General features: G+C 55.7%; 1 protein-coding gene across 1 annotated transcript; it reads right to left on the bottom strand.

The window, feature by feature from the left end:
• Positions 1-1858: 1858 nt before the first annotated feature.
• On the bottom strand, positions 1859-15237 carry GDF10 (growth differentiation factor 10). Its single transcript, XM_040623813.1, has 3 exons — positions 14690-15237; positions 4766-5691; positions 1859-2856 (listed from the first exon to the last, which is right to left on the bottom strand). The coding sequence occupies exons 1-3, from the start codon at positions 14988-14990 to the stop codon at positions 2665-2667; spliced, it is 1419 nt and encodes a 472-aa protein (XP_040479747.1). The 5' UTR covers positions 14991-15237; the 3' UTR covers positions 1859-2664.
• Positions 15238-16484: the final 1247 nt, after the last annotated feature.

Raw genomic sequence — 16484 nt, 5'->3', positions numbered from 1 at the left:
GGATTTAGGGTGGGATTAGAATGGAGAGGGAAGGAAAAATACTGCAAAGCTGGAATGAGCATCCTTCTCTCTGAAAGTAGAAGAGAAAAAAGGAATAAAAATCTCAGGGGCATCAGTTTATCCGTGAAGGATCTTATGTTTCCAGCTTTTGATAAAAGGAAATAGTCTTGAACAGCCAGGGCTGACTCCAAAGTCGTCACTGCTGGGTCACATCCATCCTGGCACAACCGTGGCGCCCCTGCGTGGCTGGACACAGGGGGGATCCTCCCAGCCTGCCCCCCATCCTTGTAAACCGGAAATGAAGGCTCACAGAAGTCGTAGGCTTTTGTGGTGACCCAGATCTCCCAGAAACTACGAATGCTGGAAAGAATAAGACAGAACTCTCATAGGACACCCGAGCTTCATCAAGAAATGGAAGGGGAGCAGTGTATGAGAAAAAATTGGGGGTGCCATGGAGAAAGGAAGAATCTAGTATTGAGAAGAAAGGCATTGGGAGCCTTATCAAGTCACAATATTTTTACTCATTTTGCTATTAATTTATATCCTGTTATGTTCCAAAAAGGATTGGATGTGGCCAGCCAGACGCTCTGTATGCAGAGCAGTTTGGGACACCCAGCACCCAGGGCAGAGATCCTGCCGGCCCAGCGCAGTCCCTGAAGGAATAAGGCAGTGTGTGTGCTAAGGGCCACCCCCTTGCCTCACCTGATCTCTGCCTGGGTGGGGCCGCGTGCCCAGGGCCGCTGAGCAGACGCTGAGCAGACTCTGCTGGACTCTGCTGGGTGCCCTGAGACCCCCCCCCCAACCTCCCACCTACCTGTTCTGGGCACCCCTTCCAGCGTCTGTTCCTCTGCCTCTAGCTGCAGCCACCGCGGCCTTCTGCAGAGTCCACCTGGGCTTCTAGAGCTGCCATGAAGAGGGCCAGAGACCTGGGAGTTTCCATCTCCCCACCTGGGAGCAGCTTGGAGAAGAGGTCTGAATGCCCAGCTCCCTTGCTTCAAGGCTGGGTGAACCCTGAAGTGTAATCAAGCTCCAGAGCTCCCCACAAGATCCAGGATCTGGGGTGCTTGGTTTCTTGGCCTCCTGACCAGCTTTCCCCCTTCCTTACCTGTTGCTCCTGGGAGCACTTCCCCATCTATCCCTTGCCCAAGCACGCTCGGCTCAGGAGCCTGACTTAAGAAGACGCCATGGGCTGCTTTTCTCCTCCTAAGTGCCCCCTCCGAGGACTGCTCATGGGTCCTCCGTCTCCTCCAAGTCAGACTTGGGGCTGTATCATCCTCTCAGCTTCCACCCGAAAGGCTGTTATACACCGGCCCAAATCGGACCCAGATTCTCCTTCAGATATGCTGGCCCATCAGCTTCAGGCACTAGAGTTGATGCCTGCACGGGGGGATGTCAGCTCGGGAGTAAGGGAACCATTAATGGGGAGCTATTTTGGGATGGGGCTGCTGATGAGGAAGCAAGAGCCCCTGGACCTTAGGAGACACCCCTGACTACTTCCCATTGAATCTCTTGCTTGAAGTACCCCAAGGAAGAGGTCTCTACCCAGGGCAGCACAGATGTTCCTTTAAATGTCTCAGACACTTTTCAATCACTCGATGCCCCTCTGAGGCTCAGGATGTGAGACCACTGTGCCTGCCTGGGGCTCTATCCTGCCTGGCTGAGCCCAGGATGGCCACTGAGCAGCAAAGTGGGCAGGCAGGATGCTGGAAGGCATAGGAGTAGCTGGTTTCTGTAGTTTAGGATAGAGACAAGAAGGTGTAGAGAGGCCTAGGGGGCTCTACTCCTAACGGAGGCCCAGCGGCCCCCAAGATGTCATATGTGTAGGTGGGGATATATACATATTTTGGAACGGGTGACATTCAGTTTTTCAAGATACCACTGTACCTTTAATTTATTAGCTTTCCATAAAAACACATAACATACACAATCTACAGTATAGAAAGTATAATTTACAAAAATATAAAAATCTTGGTTATTTTTTAGTATTCCAACATATCACTGCATGTGTTATTTCAATAAACATGTTTAAACAATGCACACTTAACCTGCCTGATTACCTCTGTGGGGAATGGTGTCCACTCCCCCCTCTTTGTTTAAAAATAAAATATATATTAAGAAAAAGAGACCACAATGGGTTATATGTGCATACTGTGTGTGTGAAAGCTTTTGCGGCAGAGTTTCAAAGTTCATACCGTTATTCAGGCGCTGCGTTTCAGTATCAACATGTGGCCCAAAGTGTGTTCAACTGACTGTTTAAACAGAGGTTCTTTCCTTGTGAAGAGAGCGGACGCCCTCACGCCTGCAGCCTTCCTCCCCGGTTACGAGATGATGGTCACAAAAGCCACCATGGCGGACCCGTTTGGCTTTCAGGTCTTCAGAGCAGAGGGGATGGACGACGAGCAGCCTTCAGGCGAGGGTCAGTTCCCGGTTTCTTTCAGCGGATTCAGACTGGCATGTAGGGCGCTAAGTCATCAGCAACGAGAGAGCCCAGAATGGGCCCCGGGGGACAGATCTTTCTGGGACCCAGCAAGGGTGCCTGTAAGCTCTGGCCCGTATATGCAGCTGTACCCCTCACGAAGCCCTCACCCCAGAAGGCCCTGAGGATGCTGCCCTGCTCGGTGTGGGGCGGGGGAGAGGTTTCCTTCCGCCCCGGAGTGGCTGGTCTTACCGGCAGGCACAGGTCTCCACAGACATGTTGGGGTACACCTTCAGAACCACATTCCGGTTCTCATCCAGGAAGAGGACCCCCAGAGAGTTCATCTTGTCGGGAACACAGCAAGGCTCTGGGATGCCCGGGACGATGCCCACAGCCCTGACGATGCTCTGGATGGTGGCGTGGTTGGACGGGCGGACAATCTGCAAGGCAGGAAAGGAGCGCGGTCACCGAGGGGCTCTACCCTCACCCACCCACTGTGCCACCTGCACGTCCTCGACTGGGGCTGCAGAAAAGGTGTCGATATAGAAGAAAAAGGGAAGTTCCAGGGGCACACATTTCCTCCAAAGTCAGCCGCAGACAGTCCCAGAGAGCTGTGCAAAATCTCTGGCCTTCCTGCCCGTTGAGTGTCCCAGGAGGAGGGAAGTTACATCCGTACACGACTGGCCACTTGGGGGCACCTGTGCATCGCTCATCCCCAAGGAGCCCCTGGACCTGGGCAGGAACCGTCCGGAGGGTGATGCCCAGCTGTTCTGCCCGGGCCGCAGCTGCCCACATTTCACAGGCCCAGGAGTTCAGACATGCGACCCGTGTGAGCCTGTTCTTAGCACTGGACGGGAAGGCCCCCAGGCGTGTGTGCACCGGCATGATGGGGCTGGAATGGACGTTTCCCAGATGAGTCCGACTGTGGGGTGTCAGGGACTGCTTCACTTCACCGCCCCGTCTTCTCATAGTATCAATCGTATGGGATGGATTACCTCTATTTTACTGGTGTGGGAGTGGAGGCTTAAAATGTCTAAGTAACTTGACCAAGATCCCTCACAGTTAGCAAGCAGCCAAAAGTCACAGAAAGCTGGAAACCATGCTTGCGGGGGCCGTGCGGGCTTTCTTTCCCTCTCCAGGCAGCCTCGCACCCCCAGAAAAGTCGGGGTCCCAGCCACAAGCACAGAGAATGCTGTTCTCAAGCACCTCCAACAAGAGAAACAGGACCAAGCCACAGGAGTTTCAGCTCATGGCGGGCCAAAGGCAGTGTTACACGTAGTGTGCTGATGAGGACGGCCCCTTGCGTGGGGAGGTGGGCAGGGCAGCCAGGTAGGGACATCTGATTTGCGGGCTCAGGCCGCTGTCAGGGAAGGCGGCAGGCAGTCCGCCAGACTGATAAGGTAAGTGCCGGGCCAGCCAGCTGGAGCCTGCGGACTGCTCCTTCAGCATCTGCCCAGGCCTGGGCTGGGCTCCACCAGCCCCCACCTGTCTCTCTGTCCGGCAGCTCCCTTCCTCTCTCTTGCACATGCAAGAAAAGCCCCTTAATTCCCAAACAGGTTAATGCTGCCCCATGTCTGTGGCTGGGAACTCTCAGCTGACTGATTTATTTACATTCAAATTGGATTTATGCACGGACTTCCTTTCTTGAACGGGAGGGAATGACCTGGAACTCAGCAGAGGAGCTAAGCGGGAGGCAAGTGTGCACTCCGTGGGGAGGGCCGACCTCAGCTGGCAGCCAGCCCACCGCAGCTCTGGCCGCGGGGAGATGGATGGACAGAGCCACAACCCAGCCCGGAGGAAAGGGGAGACTCCGCAAATGAGGCCAACTCTGTGCTGGTCACAGACCCCAAGGCCCTGAGGTCCAGGCCAGGAAGAGGAATGAGAGCCTTGGTGAGGAAGGGGCTTCGGAGGCCTGTCTTGCTTACGGGGGGAGCAGGTACCAACTCCGTGGGGCGGCGGCTGCGTGGGAACGCACACCTAAGGAGATGGANTTCCTCTCCCACTCCCCCTGCTTGTGTTCCCTCTCTCGCTGGCTGTCTCTATCTCTGTCAAATAAATAAATAAAATCTTTAAAAATAAATAAATAAAATAAAATTCAAACTCGGCTTAAGTCAGCCCTTTCAAAAGCCCAGCCAAACCGCGTCCGTCTGCGGGCCGTAGTCCCCTGCCGGGCAGCCACCCGAGGACCTCTGCCGACCCACTCCCACCTTGAATAGATGGGAGGGGTTCTAATCCCTGTTCACAGCTGAGAAAGAGGTCCCAAGGCAGAGGGACTTGGCGGCAGGGGCAGAGCCGGGAGCCACAGCCAGACGACGGGCTGAACACAGCGGCGCTGCCCAGACAGCCTACCTTGGGCATGGGGAACTCGCACACTCCCGCGCAGTAGTAGGCGTCGAAGGATTTGGGCAAGATGATCCATTCATTCCACCCGATGTCTGCGAAGTCCACCTTCAGGTACCTGCGGGAGCAGACCCGCGGCTCGGCCCACTGCTTCCTCCGGGCTTTCTGCATCGTCTTCTCGTCGAAGTCCAGCACCCGCGAGGAGGCCATGAACACATCCTGGCCCTTCTTCCTTCGGTCCTTGCGCCCTGGCCGTGGCTTCAGGGTCCGGAAGGGGCCAGGCCACAGTTCATGCTTGTGGTAGTGCTGTGCGTGGGGGGCGTGCGCCGGCCTCTCGTCCAGTCCTGGCAGCTCATTGTCCTGGAGGGGCCCAGTGGCCTGAGTGGCCCGGCGTACCCGGGGGTCTGCTGAGCTGTTGGGGGCTGCGCCGGGCTCCGGGTCTCCAGCCTGGAAGGGGTCATATCTCTGCAGCGTCACTGCCACACTATTGGGCTCTGAGATGGCCAGGTCGTCAGCGTAGATGAGGATGTAAGGGGCGTGGGGGCTTGGACTGGGCACCCCTGGGGCCTTCTCCCCAGAATCCAGCTGGGCAGAGAGGAGCAGCTCGCCATCCTGGCGGGCTGCCTTGACGATGGGGGAGATGTCCTTGACCTGCCACAGGCCCCGTGGCGGGGGCACCAGGGCCACGGCTCCGCGGAGCAGCCCCTGCGTGGCTGTGTTCTGCGAGAGACTGCGAAAGAGCAGCTGCTGGTGTGTGGGCAGGCCCGCGGGCAGGAGGCGGCAGGACACATTCTTGGCCCACTGCTTGCATGGTACCTCTCGTGCCCGGGGCCACCGTGGTTCTGAGTAGAAGTGGAATGTGGCTGAGAGGATCATTTCTGAATCCTGCATAGAAGTCAGGTTGAAGAAATACACAGCCTTCTGGTCGACCATTTCTGTGCGGGCAGGAGAGATCATAACAGGTTAGGTTCTTTCTTAGCTAGGTCCCGGTGCTCAGGGGGTCTCCCACCCAGGGCTGGGATGGAGGAAGAGTGCCCATTTAGGGAGCCCCTCCAGGCCAGTCAGGCTTTCCTCATCCCGGGTTACCCTCACAGTAAACTGAGGAGGGCGCCCTTACTTATCCTCCATGAACAGCTGAGGAATTGAGGTTGGAGAGGTTGGGGATTGTCAGTATCCCACTACAAAAAGGAAGAGGTAGCAGACACGAGCACCTCCCTGCATCCTCTCCCCGCACCCCAGTGCCCTCAATGCACAAACGCGCAAATACCGCTGACACCTCCACGGAGGAGGTAAGGTGGAATCAGGTTTTCGGGACGCTTCGAGTCGGGTGCAAGCCCTGTCAGAGCATCCTCCTCCGTGTACTCAGCCCTCTAGCTCACAGACGTTAAATGCGGTCATTCTTCCAAACGAGGTGAATGAAGCAGAGCGCCCCTGACTCCCCTGTGTTCCAAATGTCTTCTGAGGGAAACTGGACTTGAGGGCACAGCTGTCTGCTACATGTTTTGCCCAAGGCCTTGTAAAGCTTGTCGGACAAAGGAAGAGCAGTATCAGGGTTGCACCAGGCCACTTGACAAAATCTACAAAGCCCAGGTTGCTCTCGAGAGGCCCAAATCCTGAGAAAGACCGGCATTCCTCAAACATCCCATCTGCAGCTCCAGAATGTCCTGGCCCCTGAATCCCTGGGACTGTCAAACCCCTCTTCCTTCTTGCCTGGTTCTACCAGGTGCATCCCAGGACCACGGGGCACAGCATCCTCATCTGTGGCCCAGGAAGCTGCCCCGAGCCCAGGTAGCATGAGTTCTCTGAGTGGCCAAGTCCTCCCGAGGGTTCGGGCAGGGGGAAGGAGTTGCTCCCCAGGCCGCCCTGTGATACTGCGGGCTGGCGGGAGACCAGAGCTGCCAGGCTGGCTGCCTCCCTCCCACTGCTCTACTTCCAGGTGCCAGGTGTCTGGTGGGTGCAGACTGCTGGGTGAAGCTGCCAGAGGGACAGAGCTCTGACGCACGGGACTGTGTATGGGCGCAGGCACTCTGGGCCCAAAGGGCATGGGTCAGGGTCTTAGCTGTTCTGACACCTGCACCCACAGAATCAGCTGGGACTTGTCTTCGTTACGGGAAGAAGGCATAATGCGATTGGGAACTGTCATGTACTCTCAATGGACCATGAGAGACGAAGGAAGGAAAAATCATATCCACAGAGGACCTGATAAATGTCAGTCAAGAGGCAGATAACACTCTAAAGACCCTGCCTTATCTGACCCTCTGAGCAAACCCACAGGAGAAGAGCGGCAGTCCCTCACCGTGCTCCACACATAAGGAGCAGGGCCGTGATGGCCGATTGAACTTGCCTTCTCCAGACACTGCAGCCTTTGGAGTCCTGGGCTCAAGGTCTGTGTTTCCCCAACTTCCTGCTCTCTGCCTTCCTCCCCTGGAGATGCTGATTCAGAGGCTCTGGGACAATCTGGCCAAGGGATTTGTGTTTTAACCAGCATCCCAGAGGGCTCTAACCATCAGGCAAGTTTGTGTATCTAGGGCTGATGTGTGGGTGGGGTGCAAGCTCGCCAACAGTGCAGCCCCCTATCCTCCAAGCTGGACAGGGCCCTAGGAACCAGGTCCCCAGGCCGCATCAGGACCACACCAAGCTCATTTGCCTCAGGCAGACAGCGGGGTCTCTAGTTCACATGACTGCTTGCAGGATTAAATAAACAGCATATGTAGGGTGCCGGGCACCAAGAAGGAGTCCCTAAATGTGGTTCCTTGCCACTTCCATCTAAAGGACCAAGGCTGGCAGAGCAAGCAAGCTCTTCCTACACCGACTCAGTATCCCCCAGTGATCCAAATTATCTGAGTTGTAACCCAGCCAACAAGGCAGATAAAGTGTTTTTCTTTAACCCAACTGAAGTCTGTAGTTCTGCTACAGACTGTCGCTAGGAAATGCGTTAGGTGGCTCTAGGACAGACATAGCTGACACTTGCGAAGAGCTGGCCCATTGCAGCAGGATGCAAGCATCTCTGGCCCGGGAATTTACAGCCTTTGGTGAGGAAGAACACAGCGGACTGGGGCAACAGAGATAGGCCTCCCCGGAGGAAAGACCCCAGCCTCCCTCCCAAGGATGAACTAACGGACTAGGAGATCTATGAAGAAGGTCAACTGTGACCACCATGCCAGGGACAGCAGCTTTGGCCTGAGGTGGGTGTGACCCAAGAAAGGCGCTGGGAGGCGTGCCCCCGGGGAGCAGGAAGTGCCTGAGAGGAGGGTCGGCCTTCCCTGAGGGTTATTCCTGCACCGGATGCAGGAGAGAGACAGCAAATATGGCTCCTCTTCCGACAGAGAACCACAGACAGTGTGCCCTGAGACTGACAGGGGGAGGGACTTGGAGGTCACCCTACCTGAACAGTTCCACTCAGGAGTCCTTCCTCCGTGTGGCTTGAACACCTTTGGCCATAGGGAGCTTGTCTCTCATGAGGCAGCGTGCTGCCTGCAGACCGTCTCCGTGGGAACTGTGGGGTGGAGATGGGCCAGCCCATCCCCAGCGTGTGAAGGGCCACAGGCTGGCTCCGCTCTCTGACTGTGTCTGCATGCATGCAGTGCAGGGGGCTCCAGGTTGTGACGAGAGAGGGGAACCTACATGAAGTCTCCCGGCTGCATGAGACCAGGCCTCGATGGAGAAACCCCTAAGAGAAGTCCCTATTTCCTGTGAACCATGCGGGTGCCATGTCTCATGGTCAGCAAGAAAAGACCTTCCCTCCCTCCTTCCCTCTCTCCCTTCTCCCGCCCTCCCTCCTGTCCTTTTCCTTTCTCTTTTTCTTCCTTCCCTCCCTGCCTCCCTCCCTTTCTCACTAAACATTTGGGAAACTCCTACTCTGGGTTCAGTGTTGCATTGACTGGGGTCCTGGAAAAGGTGACCGGAGGGGCTCAACTTAGGGATGAGACAGACGGGCCATCGTGATGACTCCCATCTCCCACCCTGTCGCAGCTTTACAGAGCACTGTCCAAGTGAGGCCCTGGGGATGCAGGGCGCAGTCACTCACAGGCCACTGCCCTGCTCACAGCCCTCCATTGCCCCGAAAGCAAAACGGAATCCCTTGCAGAGGCCTTGCTTGACCTGGCCTGCCTCCCTCCCCACCCCCTTCCCTGCCTCAGTCACCCTGGCTTCTGGTCCTTCCAACATGAAATTCCCCTCTCAGGGCTCTGCCTCAGCTGTTCCCTCTGCCATCACCCCTCCTCCTCCAGGCCCAACCCCCTCCCCTTCCGTTCTCCACTCAAAGGGCATCTCTAATAAAGGGCACCCTTGGCTCCTGTGGCCGGAAGAGAAACCCCGTCACTCTGTCCCCTGCTTCATTTGTCTTCATGTCACTTCCCAACATCCTGATACGTATTTCTTTGTTATTATTTCTCTTCCCCCCTAGAACACGAACTCCAAGGGAGCGGAGCTTTGCCAGCTCTGCGCACGGCTGCATCCCCAGGTCCTAGCCCACAGCCTGAGCGAGAGGCGGTGCCCAGAAGTAAGTGGTGAATGACGGGGGAAGCGTGGGGCCTTTGCTAGATCTGGCTGCTTCCGTTAACAAAGGGGGACCCCTGCCTGATGCCTTCAAGCTCACCAAACACATCCTGAAAGTCCAGAAAGCCTCATTCTTTGGGGAGATGGAGCTGATGACACAAATCCAACTGGAGACCCTGGGGAGCAGGATCTTTGTCCAGTTACTTCCGCTAGAGCCTCAGTTTTCTCGTCTTCAAAATAGGAATACGATCATTTACCAGTTACGGAGGTCCAAGCTCCAAGTGTGTACGCATGCTCGATTCCCCAGTTTCCCAAAGAGGAGAGCAGATGATGGGTCATTCATTCTCTGGAAAAAGATGGAGCTTCAGAAAGGGGATCTAACTTGCCTAAAGTCACCCAGCTGGTGAGGGGCAGGGCCAGGGCGCGCACCCAGGTCTGTCTGACCCCAAGGCCATGCTCCCCTGTGTATTCTGACTAGAATGGTGATCTCCCTAACAGCGAATGTGACAAAGACCGCATGCTGCGGAGCGCAAACCGTTTTGCAAACACGAGTCCTGATGTGGACGCTCTGGGATTCTAACTCTCCGAGAAAGAAAGGACTAACTTTATTTAGACGAGCCATTCTCTCCTTGGATTTTTGGAAATCTCAGAATCCTAACTGGGTCCACTCTGGGGGCACTCGGCCTCCTTCCTGAGGGTAATGGGGAGGGGACGGGGTGGGGGAGGGAAGAGGTGGCTCCCATCCAAGGGTCCCTCCAGGCACCCTGCTGGCCAACCTTCAGGCCAAAAGGGCTCTCAGACTGCTCTGCTCTATTGGAACGGAACCTAAGACACATGGAGATTTATCTCTTCATCCACTGCCCTGGAAACAGCCATCAGAGTGACCAGAGTGAGAACGTGGGGGTAAAGATTCAAGCACCAATGGAAGCTGGAGGAAGGGAGCCATGGGCCACCAGGGGTGCTGCACAGAAGGGAAGAGAATGAATATGTCTCAAGCGTCTACTTCCAGGCAGGCCCCAGGGGAAAGCCTGCTTACATCACTTACTAGCCAAAGGCAAATCATGGAGCTCCTCCGTGCCTCAGTTTCCACATCTGGAAGCTGGGCCGAGTGTTTGTATGTACTTCCTAAAGTTGTAAGATCATCTCTGCCGAGCTCACACCATGGTGTCTGGTACTTAACACGTGCTCAGAACGTGCTGGCCGTGCGATGTCACCGGCTACCACTGCGCTCAGGGCACCATGTCCTTGCTCCCTGTCCTCATGCCCAGTGGGAGGCATTGCCACCTGTCCACCCCTCCAGCAGGAGCCAGAGTCCCGTGGCCTCTCCCCTCCTGCATCTAACCAATCCCAGTTCCTGCTGGTTTTACATCCAGTTTCTCCACAAGCATCCTGCACTCTGCGTCCCTCCACCACCGTCTTCACCCATGGCCCACCGCGACCCCAGATCACCATCACCCCTCGTGTCACACTCATGCTTCATGAGGAAATCATCTATTATAGATGAAGAGTCAATATCCTTACTATACAAGAAAACCTCTACCAGTTGGTAAGAAAAACTCAAGACCACAAGGAGGAAGCCGTTTCCATAGGAAAAACTGCAACTGGCTAAAAGGTGTGAAAACCAGTTCAGGATGACAAGGAATGGGAAAAAAAGTGACTTTAAATGAGGATAGAGCAAGTTTTACCTGCGTGTTAAAGATATGATCCTACTAAGGTAAAAAATGATGTGTACATAATATATAATGTACAGTATATATAAAATAGAGTAATATATTTATATAAACTATAATATATATTATGCATTGTATATTCTATATATTCCACTAAACTATTAACTCTGGTTATATTTGGGTTTGTGATTAGGAAGACTTCTTTTCTTTTTTATGGTGATTTTCTATGGTTTCCAGCTAAGTGTGACTTTATTTCATACTCTCTTCTTTCTCCGCCTCCTGCATCTCTCCTTCCCTTTCTCTCTCCCCTCCCTCCTCCCTTGCCCTCCTGCTTTGCCCCCCCCCCCACTGTCTGCACACGAATATTGCCCCACTGCTGCAGCCAAACTCAGGCCCCTCAAGGCCCTTGATGGCCTGGTTGGGCCCACGGGTCCACCTCCATCTCCTGTCTCTCTCCGCTCATTGTTTCCTCATTGAAACCAAACTGCTCCTAGTCCCCAGCACACAGCAGTCGGCTGCACTTCCACACCTGGCCAAACCCCACCTGCCCTTAGAGTCTATCCGGAGCCTCACCTCCTCGGCGAAGGCTTCGCTGGCCCCTCCCCACTGACCCTCCCCGCGCTGGGTCAGTGTCGTCCCTTGGCTCCCAAGCACACCCACAGCCCCTCCCCATGGCATTGTGCCCCCTGTTCTGCTGCCCGTACTCTCCTGCTTGCTTCTCCCTTCCCCTGGTTCGTGCACTTTTCTGGCCAAGAATCTGTGCATCCTTGTGTCCTCTGAGCTTACAGCACCTGCCATCTAATGAGGTGCTCAGGAAATACTTGGGGAACTGAAACGAACGTGACCGTTGGCATTGTTGGCAGTTAGCTACGTATTATTACTCTCGTTTGAAGATGAAGACATCAAGCTTGGAGAGGTTAAGTAAACTGCCCAATTTCACACAGGTCAGTGGAAGAGCTTAGAGTTAGACACAATTGTTTAGGACGGGGGGGAAGGTCTAATCTTAAGCCTTAGGGTCAGGCTCAGAAGCGCTCTCCACTGCTGTAGACTTAATAGGGAACAAGACACACTTCAGGGAGCAACGGAAGGGAGGGAGGAAGGAGGGGACTAAAGTAATAGTAACAGCATCTAGTAACTGACCGAACCCATGCCCAAGGCGCTGTCTTAAGCACTTGACATATCTCAGTTCATTTTAAAAACCCTATAAGGAAGGGAGCATTACTAGCCCCATTTTAGATGTGAAAAAACAAACAAACAAACAAACAACAAAACAACTGAGTCATGGACAAGTTTAGTCCCTTGCCCCGGGCACAGACTCAGCATTTGGACCTCAGCCGTCCGGCTCACAGCCCGCACACAGAACTGGAGCGATCCTTCCTGGCGGCAGGTGAGGACCATGGCTCCACTGCCTCCAGGGCTGCAGGGACTACCCCACTGAGACTGCAGAGGCCACTGTGATGCCACAGGATGGTACTGATATATTCCAGGGCTGAGCTAAAACCCCCACATTGGTGCCTCGTCCATGAGATGAGGGGTCCCTGCCCAGGCTCACAGCTGCTCACAGCTGGGGTGCTGGCTCACAAAGCGGGCATGTCTGAGGGCTGGTGGGGGGCTGGGTGTGAACCAATTAATAATGCGAATCAAGGGAGGAGGTGAGAAACCAAACTGCCTGGGCCTATACTATGTCAGGCACAAACCCACCTCGTCCCACCGAACCTTCACCTCCATCCTGTGTGTGCAGAAACCCATGCTCAGAGAGGGAAAGCTGGTGGCGTTGGGCCTTGTACCCATGGCTGTCAAATGGTTCCAAATAAGCGTGCTGGGTTTGCCAGACCATCGCAGACTGGTCCAGAATAATCCTGATCTCCCAGAGAATGGTCTGCTCTACCCTCTGCCTCCTAAGTCCTAGGCTGAGCTCTGACACAAGTGGAAGAGACGCTAGCAGTGGGAGCCGCTCTGGCTTGGCACATCGGAGGTCCACCCTTGCTGCTGTGAATGCCCCCACCCCGCCTCGGTTTTCTTATCCGTAAAATGAGAGGGCTGGAGGTGACGCACTGTCCTCAGGTCCTCTTCAGGACTAACACCGCATGCGAAAGTGTTACTTGTGCTACCCCCGTTCTGGGCAAACGGAAAGACAAGACCGAGCACCTCCACACCCGTGGCCGTAGCAGTGACGGCGCTCAGGGGACATGCTCGCTTCTGCTGCAGGACGGACTTTGCTGACCTTGCTTTCCTCAACGACAAGGCTCTGAGGACTGAGTTAATGGATGCAAGGTCAAGTGTACGCCCACATGAACACAAATGCTTTGTATTTCCACAGGAACAACACGCATCCACACCTAATCTGGCCAGTGCTGGGCTCCGGGCAACCCCACAGGGAAGATACTGGCAGGACCTGCCCATTTTCTAGATGAGTACAGTAAGGTCCACAGAGCTTTAGTGATTTGCCCAAGGTCATGTTCATGCTAGATGATTCTTGAGTGGCTTAATTTAATAATGACGCTCCAGAAATGGACCCCATGTGATAAATAAAAAGTACCAGGGAGAATGGAGTTAGGTCCAGCTGGCGTGGAGCCCAGGAACAGTACCAAGCGGTCTGCTCAGTGGAGGATGGCGGCCCAGGCCTCTCGGTGGCAGGTATTCCCTAATACATTGTTATGCGAGGCCAAGCTTCCCAGGTAACAGGTGTTACCTGGAGTCACCCAACCAGCAGTCAACAGGTGGCCGACCTGACCCAGACCGTCTGGCCCGGTGTTGGGCTTGCTCCTCTCCACCGCGGGAGGCGTCGGTCCCTAGAGAGCAACAGTTTTTTTCTCCTGATGAATGGCCTTTTCCCCCACAAGGGCTGCTGTGGACCCCTACCCACACTTTCCGGAATGGCATTCTGTGACCATGGGTGGTCACCATGACAACCAGGGTTTTCCCGCCACCCTTGCCACCAGGCTGCACCTCTTCTGTGCTCGCCCAGGGCCCGCAGTGGTAGGCCAACCAGGCTGGCTGACGGCTGAGGCCACAGGCTGGAAGTGCTCTCAGAGCAGGGCAGGGAGCGCTCTGTAAGTGACCTCTGTCTGCTCCAGCCAAGGTGAGGACAGGTACAGGATCTGCCCAGGTGGGGCAACGGTGGGAGGGAAATAGGGCACCCCCACTGCCCAAGCTTCTGGACTCTTCCTCAAACCCCCATGGTCTGAACATTTCATGTTAGTGCCTTGCAGGCCTCAGTTGTGTGTACCCCAGACCAGGCACCCAAGGTTCTTCTCAGTCCACTCTGTTTGCCCAGCCCCGGAACCCACTAAGTGCCCCCAGCTAGAGGTTCACGCCCCCTGCCTGGGCCCAGTGTCTGGCACCTCTACTGGGGCTGCCTGATGCCCACCTGACTGTTTCCGCTCAGTACCCTTCTCATCTGTCAAGAGCCAACACAGCTGACCCCTATGACATGGATACGACCGGTCAAGAGCTTCCCCAGCCCAGGATCGTCTCCACACTGTGCTTAAAGCTTTGTGTATGGGGTAGTCTAGACCAGCAAGTGTGACACCCTCCCAGTCTTGCAGCACCTTAGGGGCAGGAACTCTGTGTCACTGCCACTCTGGCGTCCCCACTGGAGGCTCAGGGCCTGGCATAGAGTGCTTGGTGAATAGTGAATAAGTGAATGAATGAATGAGTCTATGAATAGAAGGAAGAGAAGAAGTGGGTGCAATGGTGGGGAGGATGAACAAGTGAGGAAGGGGGAGAAGGACAAGAGGGGTTGTCCGGGACCCCCTCTACTTACCTAACCGGGCCCGGAAGCTTCGAACCGTGTTGCCCCCTCCCGGCCTCGCGCCCCTCCGACTGTATTTCTCATAAAGCCGGAGCATGTGGGCAGCGACCATGTCTTGGGCGCCAGGGCCCAGAGTGGCAGCGGCATCCCCCGGGAACCGCCAAGGGTCCTTGATCCCAGCCAGGCCATCAGCGGCTGCAGGCGGGGCGGACCGGGCGGGCGCCTGGTGGCTGCCGCCCGCGTCCCGGAGCAGCAGCAGAAGCAGAGGCAGCAGGGGCAGCAGCTGGGTCGTCCGAGCAGGTCCACGGGCCATGGTGGGTGGCGGCGGCGAAGGGTCGAAGCCGGGAAGGAGGAGAGAACGCGCGGGCGCACGGGAGGCTGCGGACCGACCCTGGGGCAGGAGGGCGCGAAGGGCTCTGGGTGCGGAGATCCGCGCCGGGCGAGGTGTGGAGCCGGGCGGGAGCCGAGCGCTCAGGTCTGTCCGCACCGCCCGAGCCCCGGGCCAGCGGTCACGGCCGTCCGGAGCCCCGTGGAGCCGAGCCAAGCCCGAGCCGACGGGCCGCCCCAGCGGACTGGCGCAGCGAAACTTTGCAGCCCGCAGCGCGCCCCGCTCGGCGGGTTCGAGGGGCGGGGCGGGGCGGGGCGGCCGGCGGCGCCCTCGGGGGGACCGGCGGTGCGCCCCAGACCACGCGGGGCTGTAGCCGACTCGGCAGTCCCTGGCCCGGCTGCGGTGTGCGTGCGCCCGTGTGTGGCGGCGTGCGCGCGCAGGAGTGTGCGCCCGAGTGTGCGCCCAGGAGTGTGGGGGGCGTGGGCGTGGGCGAGCGCGCTCACCGCTCCCCTGCAGAGAGATAGAGACCCAGGACCCGGCCGGCTCCTGTGTGTCTGCGCCGCAGCCCCGCCAGGGTTGCGCGGGGGCTGGGGTGGCCTTGGGAGGGGGGCCCGCCTGCCGGGTTGCCCCTGTAATGGCATGTGATGACTGTGTGGTTGCAAGATGACAGCTCCCCCGTGAGGGCCCGAAAGGGGATGTGTGGGCCCCCGGTTGCCTCTGAGCCGGTATCCAAAATGCAGGAGTGAGGGGAACGGGGACCTTCCCTGGGCAGCATTTGGAAAGAGAAATCCTGACCCCAAAGCTCAACCAACCCAGGGCAACTGGAACAAGATCCACATTAAAATTCAGAATTAGTCCATTAACTGACCCTGTATTTGGCAACAGTGCTTTCAGTTGTTGAAGAAGCACATCAAAGGTCTTTATTAATCGTTGGACATGTAGTCATCAGGATTGTTCTGGAAAAGGACGTGGTTTCAAATTGCCTTGCAAAACGTTTCCAAGGCGTCAGGATAGGAGAAGAGAAAGCAGTAGCTTTTTCAAGGTTTCACAATAAAGTGAGGGTACAGTGAATCCCTGGCCGACTTCCCCTCCACTTAGCCCTGGGGCAGGAGGTCCTGCATTTCATCATGCCTTTAGTGTGGTTTCTTGTCCATGGATAGAATTTCAGGGGGTCTGAGAACTTGGATGGGGAAAATTTACATTTTTATTTTCAATAAACTGTAGCTAAAACTTAGCATTTCCTAATATTGAAATGCAGGCAACAAGCCACAATGGTATTAACCATACCTGTAACTTCCATGAATTAATTAAAAAGCAGATATATTGCTATATTGCAAAGTTGTTTTTCACAGTATCTGGAGAAGTATATTTTAATGTAATTGACTTTCTTGGTAACATTGTATGTTAGAAAATTTCTTTTGAAAAAAGGGGTCCACAGGTTTCATCAGACTGAGGAAGGGGTCGAGGGCCCACACAAAA

Source organism: Ursus maritimus, unplaced genomic scaffold (genome assembly GCF_017311325.1).
Source record: "Ursus maritimus isolate PB19 unplaced genomic scaffold, ASM1731132v1 scaffold_7, whole genome shotgun sequence".
Classification (NCBI taxonomy): domain Eukaryota; kingdom Metazoa; phylum Chordata; class Mammalia; order Carnivora; family Ursidae; genus Ursus; species Ursus maritimus.
This window is presented reverse-complemented; position numbering and strand designations above follow the sequence as displayed.